Source organism: Lygodium microphyllum, chromosome 16 (genome assembly GCF_053477565.2).
Source record: "Lygodium microphyllum isolate KBCC chromosome 16, Lygodium_microphyllum_v1.1.10, whole genome shotgun sequence".
NCBI lineage: Eukaryota > Viridiplantae > Streptophyta > Polypodiopsida > Schizaeales > Lygodiaceae > Lygodium > Lygodium microphyllum.
Genome location: NC_141150.1, coordinates 42739948 through 42756022, shown reverse-complemented (window position 1 = coordinate 42756022; position 16075 = coordinate 42739948). Strand labels below are relative to the sequence as shown.

The following is a 16075-nucleotide window of genomic DNA, read 5'->3' as shown; positions in this document are numbered from 1 at the left end:
AAGGACGCATATCCTTACGCAAAGCTATGCCCTTTCCATCCTTACATATGTAGCCTATCTATCACAAGCAAATTATCACCTACAATTACTCAACAATATAGCAATGACCCTAAGACGACTAAGGACACATATCCTTACACAAAGCTATGGCCTTTCCATCCTTACATAGAAAGCCTACTATCACGAACAAATTATCACCTACAATTACCAGTAATATAGCAATGACCCTTATGCCCTAAATTGAAAACATATGGAGCAACAAAACCAGCCATTATATCCACACATACATCAAAAAGACAACTGCATACAAGGAATTAAATTTATGCTCTTCTTGAATTCATAGTTAGTAAGGTAGATAACTATAATTATATTACTAGATTGATGGCTTTCTTCACTTCATCTATATAATATAGAGGGTGCAAGTGGTGGATATACCTTAAAACATCGAACAAGGACCTTGTGACTCCGAAGCAAACACAAGCTTGTGGATATGTGAGTAAGGAAAAAGTTCCATATTCATGACTCGCCATGCCATTTGTACCTTTGTATAAGCATATATGCCCTCGTGGGCAGGGCTAACAAAACTAGATTTTGCAAGCATTCCCATTTTGGAGAATTCATCCACATACGACTCTTTGCCCAAAACCTCACATCAGGTAATCTTTAAGCTGCATGCGAAACCTCAAACTCCGCAAAATCAACCAATTAGAAAAGAATTTGGCACAGTAAGTTAATGGAGCCATGGAGCCTCAATCTGAATGACTTATCCACTCCTAATCTGCAACGTTTCTGGTAACATGAAATACTTGATAGCTTTGGAAATTGATTACACCATATTGAGAATGCTTTGTAGAAGAGACTAAGAACTGCTATTAACGTCATGGCTCAATAAGCTCTTGATGGATGGAAACATCTTGGACTGCCTGGCGGTACACCTTGCAGGTGAGTGAGAGAGAGAGGGATTGATTCTTTGAACCTCAGATGCCTTTGGGAACCTTTTGTCTAGCTGGATAGCAAAGGTGTTTTGTAGGAAAGGATTCGGATGCACCCTCAGAACACTTTAGTTGGTTGATGTTAAGTTTCCTGGTGAAACATAAACCATGCTCAAGGTGTGACAGCCAACCTTTGTTTCCACCTCAGTAACTCGGTGAGATGTAACTTACAAAAAATATGGTCCACATAAACCTTGTATTGTACAAGTAACAAGACTGCCATCTCCATGGCATCTTAAATACTCGACGTGAAATTATGTTACAAGTGTGAACTAGCCCATTCTAGTTTTATAGCTTCCATCAAGCTTGGGGTTATGACATGATCCCCTGAACATGGTATACAAAATTTATGGCAATGTGGTCCACATGACCTTCATGAATGAGTAACCAAAACTTGTATGTAACCTCAATGATAACCATCATAGTTATGCATGCTTGAGCATGCCCCGTTGATGATGATCATACTGGTCAGCCTTGACTGATTGTTTCAAGTCCCACACAGAACTTAGTCCTTTGTCCTTGCTGGGCCAAAGTTCAAGGTTCCAGGCTTTGTTGTCACAACATTGAGACACACTTTGCTGGCAGAACACTTCCAATTGCATGACCTTGCCATAGATGGGAAGATGAAAGTGATTCTTTAGGAAACCTTGCCATTTGCTCTGGGAGTTTCCCCAATTACACTCAAAACTGAGGTATTTGAACCCAGAATATTATATTGATCATAGACACGAGCTCGATTCTCAGCCCACCACTGCTCCGCTTGCTTTTCACCGAATTTTTTGCGGCTGCACATGCAAACAGTTTATCAGAGAAAAAATTTACAAAAACAAATAAAAACTTTGTTTGCAATATGAATTCTACAACCTTTACAAGCTCTTGCAGTGAAATGTACTCAAACCAATCACAAAAATTCTTATTTGAGTATAAATTTAAGTGAAGTTTGGCAATATGAATTTTGGACATTTCACAGAGTCTCTTACCAGCTCACAATCAAATCAATCAGAACAAGTATTTTCTTCTGTATCTAACAACCGTTAAATTGGGCAGTTATTTCATCCCACACCATCAGACATAATGTGAAATTGTTAAAAAGAAGTATCAATATTACCAGGAGATGCAGATGCTGTTAATACGTTATACAATCTTCTAAAGGGTGTGCTGTCTAGCAAGTTTTAAGGGCCTCACCATTGGTACATTCAATCATTTCCATGAGCTGGATACGAAAGAACCATAATAACTTGCTTGCTCACAGAATTGAGTCCTCATATCAGCGAGAGAAAACATGTAAACGTTATAGCCATTTTTTAACTCCAACTGTTATCCATGCAGTCAGCCATTACTTAATGTGGTATTCATGTCCTCAATTTGATCATTGGATTGTTGGTATCTAGAAAAGTCTCCAACTCCATCTAGGCAAGGATTTCTAACTGTGCTATTCAAAGATATCAATTACTTTTGTTTGCCCGAGTCTTTTGAAGAGCTAACGTTGCTTTCGCATACGCTTCATCCATATTCTTGACATACCCATCCACCTCAAATACAGGTGGGACTACCTCTCCCCTTTCACCATGTAAAATGGTGCCTTGCCAATGCACAATGTTGTTATGAGAAAACTCCACTAATGGCAAACATTGTTCCCACTTCGCCTTATGCTCTAGAACACAGCATTTCAAAAGATGTACAATAGTGGATTTAGTCTATGGATGAAAAGAAGATCAGAATTTGAAAGTAGTACCTACACATTGTTTAGCATTATATCCTATTAGCAGATTAGTCAGCTCATGTGTGAGTCCATGCTGTAGAGGCTACAGCATTTTATGTAGTATTTATCTGGCATTTTTTGGAGTGTTGTCTAGGGCTGGGGAGCATTTAATGCTGGCCCACTGCATTTATTGCTCCCCCCATTTCATGCCTATATATTGCTAGGGCTCCTCCTCCTCTGGTGTACTTAAGCCATCATTTGTGGATTCTTCTAGGGAGAGAGGAGCCGATGCTAGGGTGCCCACACAACCAGTGACTCACTGTTGTATGCTGCTGTCTCGTGTTCGATACGGATTCCATTTCCCGAGCATACATCTGAGTTCTCATCTGTATTTGTGTTCATTCATTCATTCTTTCTCTTGTCTTGTGTTTCAGCAGTTTATTTCAGCACGTTATTTATGCTTCCATTGCTGCACCACTTCTGACATGGTATTAGATTTCAGGATTTTGTTTCTGCTGTCTTTTATTGCTGATTTCAAGACTATTTTCCCTCTTGCTGATTAGGCAGCTGCTGCTCCAATCAAGCGACCAGTTTTGCCAGCGTTTTTTGCTGACGTCAGCATCCGTACAGCCTGCACATCCTTTTCAGCCTGCGTTTTGGTGTTTCTACATCTCCTCCTAGCTGGGCGCTTACATCATCGGGCCGATTTTGCTGTTTTTGACAGTTTTTGACAGATTTCTTGACTTTTTACAGCAACTTTTGTTCTTACTTTGATCAGATTTTGGGTTATATTGCATGTGAACTCTTGCTTTTTGCAATCTGTGCTCGTGGTTTGGCTTTGTTCCCTCTCCCAATCCCTTCTTTTCTCTACTTCTTTTCTAAATCTTCTCCAGATGGCTCTTCCATGCACATCCACTGATGACAAGCTCCATGGACCTAATTATTACACGTGGATTGCAGTGATGAAGGCTTGGTTTATTCAGAAGCGATTATGGTACGTGGTTAACGGAGCTATGGCACGTCCTCGACAACCTTCTCTTGTTCCATCTGCTTTTAATTAAGACAACCATGAGGAGGCTGTGCTTACATGGATTCGGATGATGCCCGTGCTTATTCGGCATTACTTCGGTGTATTTCCAAAGAAGTCCTACCGGCGGTCACCTCCTGTACGACAGCTTCAAATGTATGGCCGAAGTTACAGTTGTTGTACAAGGCTCCTTCCACCATGAGGGCCGTTACTCTCTATGGCCAGCTCCAGCAACTGAAGTTTAAATCCACACATACAATTCAATCCTTTCTACTTCATGTTACCCAACTCCAGGACCAGCTTCGCACTATGCAGTCTGCCCTATTAGAGGCCATCTTGTTGGTACGGTACTCTACAAACTTCCTTGGGAGTTTGGTGGAGTGGCGAATGCTTTACGGGCGTAGACATCTACGACTCCTGTTAGTTTTCTTCATATGTCCTCCATGCTACTTGAGCATGAGGCTACTTTGCGACTACAGGGGAGGCTTCTGTCACATTATGGAGGTTTAGGTGAGACTCTTGTAGCTTCAGAGAGGGGTTCGAAGATGAAGTTGAAGGCCCAATGTTACCACTGTGACAAAAAGGATCATTTAAGGAAGAACTGCAAAGAGTTAGTGGCTTCCAAGAAGAAAAAGGAGAAGAAAACAAAGCGGAATGTGGACTCCTCCGATGAGTCATCATCTGCCTCAGATTCCGATTCCGATTCCGATCCTCCAGCCAAGGCAAAGTCCAAGGCACAGAAGGGATCCTCATCTTCAGATTGTGGGAAGGGCTTAGTGGCCCCTTCCTCAGCTGCTTTCTAGTGGTGGTGATGAGGACATCCCTCATGACTCTCCTATGCCACAGAGGGAGTGTGAGAGGGTGGTGAGATGGGGCAACCATGCCTCATCTATATGTCTATATAGATGCACAAGATTCAGCGAGGGACATCCCTGATGTATCGACCGAAGTCTGGCAGGGACAAATCCTGGAGCTGGGATTGACATCCACGTTCATGATTGACATCCAAGTTCATGATGGGTTGGTTACTTGACAGAGAGCGGGAGGCTTTCGTCTAGAGCTCCCATGAGGAGACATTTTGGCAGTTTTGGCCGAAGGCGGGGATTCCATGGTCACATGTTCAGAGACATGTTTGGCACATTGGTCTTGTATGTCCTGAGTGACATAGGTGACATAACACAGAGAGCTGCTATGATTCTTCTCTATTTTCAGGTGGTGATGTTATGCTCAACATCGATGTCTCTCTGAGGCATCTTGGTGGTGGGTTGGCCACTCACTGCTTGGATATCCATGGTTCTTCTAGTGGTTCTATGTTGTATAGTTCACGATTCCCTATCATTGTACTATTGTATTGTATCAGATCACCCTTGATTTAAGAGAGTGTGTTAGCAAATTAGTCAGCTCAGGTGTGAGTTTGTGCTGCAGAGGCTACAACATTTTATGTAGTATTTATCTGGCATTTTCTAGAGTGATGTCTAGGGCAGGGGAGCATTTAATGCTGGCCGACCAGCATTAAATGTTGACCGACTGCATTTATTGCTCCCCCCATTTTATGCCTACATATTGCTAGGGCTCCTCCTTCTCTGATATACTTCAGCCATCATTTGTGGATTCTTCTGGGGAGAGAGGAGCCAGTGCCAAGGTGCCCACACAGCCAGTGACTCACTGTTGTGTGCTGCTGAATCGTGTTCGATATGGATTCCGTTTCCCGAGCATACATCTGAGTTCTCATCTGTATTTGTGCTCATTCATTCATTCTTTCTCTTGTCTTGTGTTTCAACAGTTTATTTCAGCATGTTGTTTATGCTTCCATTGCTGCACCACTTCTGAGATATCCTCCTAATCAGTTATTCACTTAGGCCTTGTAATAGACTTTCCCTTTGTCGTATACTTTTGGTTTCGGAAGTCCCTTATAGGGCTATTCTTGTATTTTGCCTTAAAAAACTTTGTCCTAGATTTATTAATAGAATCATTATTTCCTCTGAAACACAAAAATAACCTCATCATACAAGAATATTTCTAATTGACGATAGACTAAGGCATGCCATGGTGCCATAAAGGTACATAAGATATGCATTTTAAGAGGTATTTTTCAAAAATGATTTATATTACTGTATGAGCCACCTTACCACTATGACCCACTTTTATATTCTCTAGCACTAGAATAAGATCGGTCTTCTTACTAAACCCACATATAACATTCCCAAAATCCCATTGTTACTCGTATGTATCTTAGGAAGCTCAAAGATAAAATCCACAACAATTCTCTATCATGGTCTATTCAAAATTGGATAATGGGGCAACAAGTTTGGTGCCCTTTAGCAATGAAACTTAACCTTTTGACATACAATGTGCCCAAATTTTCTGAGAGTTAATTTGAGTAGACTAGAGTCAAACGATAAATGAGCCAATTGCACAGCTTAATCCAACGTTACAAGATGAAAACACTACATATGTGGCTAGTCTTCTTCTAAAGTTCCCACATAGACCAGTTTCCAATCTCACGCTACACATACCAACACACAAAGAAGGAACTACTACTTAATTTCGTCATTGTACTTGGCAAGAGTCTCATGAGACAGCTGCTGCATTTGCTCCTCCTCTTGCCGCACAATAGCATGCCAAAGCTCTTAATTCAATCTATTGATAGGTTGCACAAAATACTTTGCGAAACATGTGATATACTGCAAAGAGGGAGATATGGAACAAGGCTACTTTTATCCACCAACAATATATGTAATGGGATGAGCAAAGAAGACCCGCCAACAATGTAATGAATGACCTAGGCCAACAACTGGCACTAGATACGACCAAGGACATGTGCGGCATAACTTATAGCAACTTTTGCGTTTGACATCCCGTGATTTCTTCAGTTCTCGGGCTCGTAAATTTACTTTAACCCCATTTGCACCTCACATGTGTAACAGTTACTTAATCATCTAATTAAAAATTAATCCACATGTTAAGTGAGGTTTTAAAAATTAATCCACATGTTAAGGGAGATATGGAACAATGCTAGTTTTATCCACCAACAATATATGTAATGGGATGAGCAAAGAAGACCCGCCAACAATGTAATGAATGACCTAGGCCAGCAACTGGCACTAGATATCACCAAGGACCTGTGCAACATAAGTTATAGCAACTTTTGTGTTTGGCATCCCATGATTTCTTCAATTCTTGGGCTCGAAATTTTACTTTAACCCCAATTCCACCTCACATGTGTAATAGTTACTTAATCATCTGATTAAAAATTAATCCACATGTTAAGTGAGATTTTAAAAATACATGTCCTCATGACACAATCCCTACATTTTTACTTATCCAAATGATTTAAGTAGGCTAAGATACTTCCAAGTCTTGACCAAAGCCATGTTGAGTTGTGCACATTGCCTTTGTATTTACATGACTTAACATATTTTACACATTTTGACTTGTGAAACTTGCAAGCACATAATAGAAAAATACACAAATAGACTTTGTGCTATTGGCGATTGATTGGTCATCTTTGTACTCCAAAAATGTTCCCATCATACTTGAAACAAGATGTACGTGACATCCCCTCACAGTAAACTTGTCGATGCTTGTGAAACCAACTACACATGATGTTGGAACTAGGTAGTTGTCGGGTAGAAGTTGAAGATGGTGCCTAATAAACTCAAAATCCACTGATGCCACACTATGGATAAAATAGCAAAACAAAAACCCCATTCACACACATCCCTTGATCTATTGGGATGCATGCCTCATGGCTTTAACTTGGGAAGAGCTGCTAGAACTAACACCATGACAAGACAAGATGTCAAATGAAGCTTGGAAAATGGCATGATGTCCAACCATGTTGGTGACGAACAAGTGATCTATTTTTGGAACTTCTCTCTCCCATGCCTCTGACATTGAAACTTGATTAGATAGTGACCCCATTCACACACATCCCTTGATCTATTGGGATGCATGCCTCGTGGCTTTAACTTGGGAAGAGCTGCTAGAACTAACACCATGACAAGACAAGATGTCAAATGAAGCTTGGAAAATGGCATGATATCCAACCATGTTGGTGACGAACAAGTGATCTATTTTTGGAACTTCTCTCTCCCATGCCTCTGACATTGAAACTTGATTAGATAATGACCCACGTATTCAAGTTTTGAATGGGAATTTAAGTCGCATCTTTTGCCTCCAAATAAGCTTGAGGTTCAAGGTCAAGGAAATGCATTACATGCAGCCTAAGGGCTACATGAATAAGACTTGTCTCAATTCCTCAAAGTAAAAGAGTGGATTAGTCGGTTCATGTGTGAGTCTGTGCATGTTCTAGTGGGTTGGGTATTTTATTTTATATGTGATATGGTCAGCTCAATTTTTGGGTGTCTAATTTATCGCCAACTAGTATCATTTATGTTGACCACTGACCTAATCATAATTTTGGCCTATTCATAGGCTGGTGGCTCTTCTCTTCCAGTGATTCATTCAACATGCACCTAGAAATGTTCCATTGGAGAAACGGAGCCAATGCCAATGCCCACACAACTAGTGACTCATGTTGTTTCTGTACTGTCTCATGTCTTGGTATATGGATTCCATTTCCTGAGCATCTCTTTCTTCTAAGTTCTTTATGCAACATTCTTTTCTTCATAGTGTTTCTCTTTCTCCTCTCTCTTGTGTTACGCAATCTATAACAACATATTTACACACTTCCATCCTTGCACCCACTTCTGACAGTAACAAGAAACCTTAAGAATAGAAAAGCAAAGAGCATTGAGATTAGAATACTAAAGAGGGTTGCTTGTGGACTCTTGATGATAAATCAAAGTCAAAAATGCTGAAAATGTTCGATTATTCATCACAAGGACTAAACCTTATTTAGCCGCATGGTTAGAAGTCCAAGGATTCTAACAATTTCTAGGCTGAAAACCTTAGAAATAAGTCTTTTTTTCCAAGATAGGACACCACCTCCAAACCCCCTTTTCCTATGTGCAAACAGGTTAGCTCAAGATAGTTGGCAAGCCGAATGAACAAGCTTGATTGCATTGAAACCCTCTTAGTGACCTTACCAAGGAGGAGGACCAACCAAGTGTTTCAGGGAGTGAGAGCCCGGACAGCAGATTTACATAAGCACACCATGTGAGCATAGTTTGTACAACCGTGTGATGCACCCAATGAGACTTGAAGCCACAACCTTACAATTATAAGGCCAAGTGCAAACCACTAGGCCATCACCTTTGGGACAAATAAGTTGGATTTCACGGAGGCTAATTCCTTTGATATTGATTTTCCACCCTAACTCTTGGCAAAGTAAGATTATATACTAGTTTTCATCATCCATGCTTTATGGGAGGCTAAAATCTTTCATATAGCACTTTGAGCCAACATGACTGCTGCTAGAGCTCTCAATTTGATGAGGTTAAGATAGAAAATGCAGACTCCATTTTCAGCAAGATGGGAGAAAGCTCCCCCTCTCTCTCAAGAACAGAACACAATTGTAGGGTCCACTTTGATAATCCAGCCATTAGAAGGCATTTGCCTGGCTTCCATAATATTACTGCGTTTCTCTTTTACTGCAATACCTATGCAGTTATTGCTGCCTGCTTTGAAAAACTGGTGGGCTCAAAGTCTCTGGACTGGCAAGAAATTAAAGACTGCTACAAAGGTATTTTTGCAAACAAGAAGACTATGGATCATCCCACAAGTTACAGATTCTACTTCCTCTAAGCTTCACCATCCAAAGGCAAAGCTAACATATGAAGATTTGACTTGCCACTATTATTAAAGCAAGGATACAGACCTCCTAAATTCTAATTGCTTCAAGTATAATTGATCAAAGCTTCAAAGTCCTGGCTCAAGAAGAACACAGAATCTGTCTCTGCTACTGAAAGATGCTACTTCCTCTCAGCTGCACCATCCAAGGGCAAATCTAACATATGAAGATTTGACTTGCCACTAATATTAAAGCAAGGATATGGGCCTCCTAAATTCTTATTGCTTCAAGTATAATTGAGAAAAGCTTCAAAGTCCTGGCTCAAGAAGAACACAGAGTCTGTCTCTGCTACTGAAAGATTCAAAATTTCCTCTAGTGGCTTGCTAATCTTAGATGATATAAGAGATTCAATACTTGGTCCAAACCCCTTCAAATTTTTGATTTTGAGAGCCACTTAGCTAGATAAACATATGGTGGACAGTGAAGCCACTTCATACCAATTAAATCAAAGGGAGTTTCCAACCAAGCCTCTCTGCAAGGTCATTGTGACAGCTGATAGACTATGCAGTCTGCGTATTCAATGGAATTGAGAAAACGAAAGATACTCATGAGTTGATGTCATCTTCAAGGATGTTCTTTATTCTTTTAAATCTCATATGGATCTTCTTTCTGTTATTTCCAATCTGCAAGAACGTATATGCTGTTGAGTTCCTTGTGCCTCATTTAGAAAATGTTAGGATGCAGTCCTTGGAAGTTCAAGATTCTAGCATTGTATGATCTTCTGTAAACTCAGTCTTTGGCCACGCAAGACTGATCACTCAGCAGTCAAACCTTTGCAGAAAATGAAGGCTTCGGTCACTGACGTTCCTTTTCTTTGGGGCTGTCAAACTTTTCTTGCTTGCCTAAAGCCATTGACCATAGAGAAAGGAATATTATAGATCAGTTCTGTATTCACAATTTCAGCCCACAGAGTGTAGATTCTCAAGGTAGAGCAAAGTATTTAAGTTTGCGTATCTACTACTACTCAAGTATGTTCTCTATGAAAGTCTTTGTTTGATAACATGCTGAAGTTCCAACTTCTTTGACCTGGTTCATATGGATAATCAGGCCCATTCATTGTAAATTTATTCAGGCAGAGCAACAATGTTCAGAACATTTACTAAGGTAGTGACGAAGCGATTTCTAAGAGGGGTTTCAAAAAGATTTGCAGACAATGGATGTTCTGGGTTTTTCCCCACATTTTATGAATGTCTGACGTTCAACAACACAAACATGATGAATGTTTAGAAGATTTTCTGGGGTATGCAAATGAATTTGTTACAGAGACTTCAGGACTGTTTGTACACAAAATGGCATCCAATATCAATTGACCAACTTCCTGGTCTCTCCCCCAAGGGAGCTGTTGAAAGAAGGAATCGGACGGTTGTTGAAATGGAAGGCGTACATGAAGAGAGCAAATTGTGTTTATGCATGGATGTATTCATGGATGAGATTAAGAGCTTAGAGATTTAAAGGTTGTTAGAATCTTATTTAGTTGAATCTGGATCTCTAAGTTGCATACATACAGAAGAGTTAGGAGAGCTTCACAAACCTGAAACGTACACGCTTCAAGTCTTTGCCACCACCAGGTAGAGCCATAAATGTGATGTAAACCCCAGGCTGATCTTGCTCCACCCATTCAGTCTCTTGATGGCCACCATTAGGTGTTTCTAAAGCATTTGTAAGGTGTACTGGATCCTCTTTCCGGCAAGGTGGAGTCATCAGGCCATGCACCATGCTTTGATGAGGAAGATAAGGACTCTTGGCACCATGAAACTCCATATCTCGGGCTATCCGAACACTCGAATCGAAGACACCTTGCAAGTCAAGCACATTAGCTCCCTTTCCTGATAATCCTGTGAACCTTGATGTTGTTGATGGTGGACTGGGACCTCCTACATGAGTAGAGGGTGCTGATGGAGATGCATCAGTCTCTTTGTCGTTCAAATTCTTGCTAGGTCCTTTCTCATCCACCCTCCTGGTAGGTATTTTAGATGTCATGTCTTTTAACTGCACCAATAACAATGTACACAATCAGATACAAGTCTTAAACCTCATGCTACATGTACATTGATGTTTTCGGGAGGTTAAAGACCACTCATTAAGCCTGCACTTACTTAAGTTCTGATTACATGTATACATCCTAATGACAGACCAAAACAAACTTTGTTTAGATCATTCTTGGAGCATCTAACAAATTCCAGAATGATAATTTTCAAAAGAAGCCCCATTTTGAAAGAACAAGAGTCTAGAAAACAAAAGGACATTGTGAAGAAAAAAAAAACCAGAATAACTTAAGTAACATCAGGTCTACAGTAGCTTCTCATTGGCATCTATGTGAACTGCACAAACACAACTGAAGTTTCTTGAAGATGAGGTACACCTGTAGAGTTAAAGACTTAATGACTTCTTTTGCAGCTCTGGATTTGGCAGCTTCTTCTTTTGCAACCAATCTCCCTTCCTGAATTTCTTTCATAGCATTCTGCAGTTCAGTTTCCTGACGTTGACAACATTGTTTAAGAGTCCGCACCTGCTCAAAAAAAATTCAATATTGTCACATGGTGTAGTCATTCATTACCTTACAAGGAAAGAGAACTTTCACTACAAATTTTGAGAGTTAGAACTCAGAGCATACCATCTGTAATCACAGAGGTCTTTCACGCACCATGTACTCCTGTGCACATCATATTATCTTTGCAAATTATCGAGCTAAACTCAAGAAAGCTGTACCAAGTAACTGCAGGATACCTACTGTTGCAGCGCATGAGCATGGACATGCCTGTTATATAAAGTATGTTAAAATTTCAAGATACCAATGTAGTATGATGAATGTTTACGCCATGGAGACACTAGAAAGTTTGAAGAGATTGGCTGTGAAGTGTTGAAGTAGTCCTTCAAAATGTAGTTGTTGGGACCTTCACTAGTGACAAGCTTGTTGGCAAAAGGAGAAAGGAGGAACAACTTGTATAAGCTTAGTGCTCTAACAGCCACCAAGCAGATTTTGGCATGAAAGATTTGGTCACATTGGATTGTAGTGCTATTAGAACTTGCATAACATGTGTAATCACATAGAATGTCTTGTAAGCACCACATATTCCCATGCACATCAGGTTACCTCTGAAAAGGCCAAATTCAATTTATAGACCTGAACTCAAGAAAGATATGCCAAATAAGTAAAGAATACCTACTGTTGCAGTGCATCAGCATGGTCATGCTTGCTACATAAAGCATGTTAAAAAATCCCAGGACACTAACGTAATCTTATAAAGGCTTGCAGCCATTGTGTTTGTCATCAAACAGGGTTGCCTATTCCAGCCCTTCAGGCTGCGTTTACCAAGGACAAATTTGTGATTTGACTGGGGTGGCCATCATTCAGGCTTGGCAGTACTAATCCTGCACCCTGGAGGCTCCAGATAGGCTAGGTGGTCATTCTACAAGCTGGGTGGTACCATTTCTGTAGGTACAGGCCTGCGTTTCAGAGCACGTAGCTGTCTCTGATCTGCGTTTTGGGTATCCAGGCAGCCTCCTCTCAGCTGAGCGGCAGCTTTTCTCTACTGGGCACAGGGATCTGCGTTTAATGCAAGCATTGCATCTCCAGGCACTTCTGGTACATTACCAGCCCCTAGATTGGCTGCATTTACAAGTTGAAGACCTTTTTCATATGCATTTACTGCTCCACCTCTTTGCCCAGCATTGTGTGTTCTTTTCAGCATCAGATACTCCCTATCTACCTTGCCTAAGTCAGTCTTCTTCTTTCCCGTGGCTTGACAGACCCCAATCCTAAGGACACCTCTTATTGGCCATTTTCATTCCAATGGCAGCATCTTTCTTTGTTTTCTTGCAGGTAGTTTATTGAAGGACATCTATGGCTGACATGTATGCTTTGGGGGATTGTTTGGTTCAGGATGATTCGGACCAACCACCATCCTATCTCTCTTTCCCGCTATATTCTTCCGAAGATTCTAGTCCCCTATTGGCATTGACGGCATCTCTTGAGTAGGTGCCAATCCTACCCTCTCCCCCCGCATCCGACAAGCTAGATGTGCTGAACTACCCTCTATTGTCATGCCATATGGGGTGCCACCTCAATGATTTTGACCTTTGGGATTTTGTCATAGTCCCCATACCCACGACCTACCGTGGATTCTCATGCTGGTGTGACCGCAGATTCAGCAACTTTATGGAATCGGTTGAATGCTAGAGTCTGCTCTTTTCTCTTTTCGAGTTATACTAATTCTAAACTCATGCATGTTGAACGTATCTGCACCATCGTAAAGGTTTGGTAGAGATTGGCATCTCTATGCCGGGTCCAAACTTTTGGGCATTGCTTATCTCTTGAGTTGAAGAGACAATAGCTTTCTTCGCAGAATCATGTACGATGAGGAATCACATCCACAAGATGGAGGAGCTTTGGGATGAGCTTGCATCCCTTGCTACAAACATTTCTTCAAAGGGCCTTGCTGTGACACTTCTCTCACATCTTCCATCACCAACATATGACACACTAGTCTTCTCACTTCTCGTAGCCAGGAGACTCACTTGGAAGGAGCTAGTCCCCCTGGTGCTTGGGCAAGATGCGCATCACAATGAGACAGATTCTTGCCAAGCCCATGTGTGTGACCGTGCTTTTGTGGCTTTTATATACAAGCACATGACCAGCAAAGGAAAAGTAAGAGGAAGAAGTTGGAGTCATCTTTCGACTCTAATACAAATTTTGTGGGTAAGCGTAGAGGATATCCCACGTGTCCTCATTGTGGGAGGATCTCACACTCTAAGGAGAAGTGCTAGAGGAAATATCATCACCTTCATCAAGGAGTGAAGGGTGAATCTACATCAAAGCCTTTGTCTACTAAGTCCATGTTTCTACACATTTATCAAGTGGAGGTGGCTTCTTCAATTGTCTCATCTTCCAAGCAGCCCTAGCTCATTGACTGTGGTTACGACTCGTGGAGGTGATTTGTTGCAAGATCTCCATCCGTTAGAGGGTATCATCATTGTTGATGACATCTCTTCGATGCCGATTCGTGGTGTTGGCACCTTGCCTCTATTGTTTGACCATCCATGGAGCTCCATTTCTGCAACCCTACATGTTCTGGATTTGGGCTTCTCTCTTCTCTCAGTTTATGGCCTTCCTAGACTCGAGACCCATGTTGACTTCACTGAGCAAGCTGTCTTTGTTGATGAAACTTTTATAGGAGCCACTTTTGTAAATTGTGACAAGTTGGCAAGAGAGGAGGTTATATATGCTCCATTCTCCTTCCATTGTGCAAGGCCCTTCGAGGCAGCTTTCTATTGATGCACCCGTTCCATCCCATCCTCCACCATCTCCTCTAGTGGTTCCCTTGTACCTCCCATCCCTTTCAAAGGGGGACAATATTCGTGAGAAGTTCCTTCAAGATTTCCACTCTACTTTGGGTCTTTTCTTTATGCGGCAACCTCTTTTCTTCAACATCACACCACCATCCCCTGTCCTTTGGTTCTTATTCCTTGTTTCTATGCATCTTATGGCACCTTCAACAGTTCCTCACTATCGTCCCCTAGTTGGGTTAGAGACTTGGCTTACCCCTCTCCAACTAGACTTTGCAAGAGTGATCCATTCAAGGCCTCTCCATTTCTCTTGCCCTTTGGTGGCCTTCTGTTTGATCGAATTTTTATATGGAGAGGGGGTCTTGCTCCTTGGTTGGCTTTCTTCATTGACAGACTTCATCAACGTTGGCACTCTTCCTACCACCCTCAAATCTGCCTCTCCTTTGGCCTTTCACCACATCTAAGATCTAAGAGGAGATGTTAGCAATCATGTGTCTTGTAGTCATCTCTTGCCTCTGAGCCTCAATCTGAGACAAACAAGTGTTGGGTGTAAAGCCCCTTTGGGTGTAAACTTCCATTTATTCCACGTGTATAAACTTACGAGTGTGAACACACCCTTTACTTGTACCCTAACATATAAATACATTTTTATTCTTTGTGTACTGTGCAACACACTAATACACTCTCTTACTCGATTCTCTTAGCTCTCAACTCTATCTCTGCTCATTCCAAGCTAGCATTCTGGTGAGCACTCCAACTCAACAAACTGGTATCAGAGCAAAGTTACAGCGTTCGCGCTTCCCAAGAGTGTCAAGTCGCAACATTGATACCAGTCTACAAACAGCACTTGACACGTGTGGTAGACCAGGACAGAGTGCAGCAAACAGAGTTGAGAAGTAAAAGAAGCGACCAGCGAGCACTCGACCACGGAGACCAGCGAGACCAGCATCCAACGAGACGACCAGTGTCTAGCGAGACTAGCGTCCAACGAGACCAGCGAGCAGTCGACCACAACACCAGTGGGCACCAAACAGGTGACCAGTTCTAATGTGACGGAAACACGATAGGGACAGCCACAGTCAACGACATCATGTGTCAAGTGACAACCAACAGATAACTTTTCAAAGTTTTATTGTGAAGTGGCTTATTCTAAGCCCTAGTTCGCGTGCGCAAGCACGGTCTTCAGACTGGTGCATTTTTACGCCCGGTGAAATTTGGGGTTTTCCCATATTTGATGCTGGTTATACATAACAGGACAATTTCACCAGAAAATTGCAAAAATTATTCACATTGGTTCCAAAAATTTTGGGGCT

The 16075-nt window shown here is 41.5% G+C and overlaps 1 protein-coding gene across 4 annotated transcripts in view; it reads right to left on the bottom strand.

Annotated features, from left to right (window-relative positions):
- Positions 1-412: 412 nt before the first annotated feature.
- LOC148022746 (PH, RCC1 and FYVE domains-containing protein 1-like) overlaps positions 413-16075 on the bottom strand; it is a 77328-nt gene continuing 61665 nt past the window's right edge. For 3 of the 4 annotated variants that reach the window (XM_087695659.1, XM_087695660.1, XM_087695661.1), the window contains 3 exons: positions 11839-11985; positions 11008-11465; positions 413-1777 (listed from right to left, as the gene is read on the bottom strand). In XM_087695659.1, the coding sequence (XP_087551785.1) occupies positions 1630-1777; positions 11008-11465; positions 11839-11985 (753 nt within the window). In that variant the 3' untranslated portion in view covers positions 413-1629. The remainder of the gene's footprint in view (positions 1778-11007; positions 11466-11838; positions 11986-16075) is intronic. The other variant, XM_087695662.1, reaches the window with a different exon arrangement.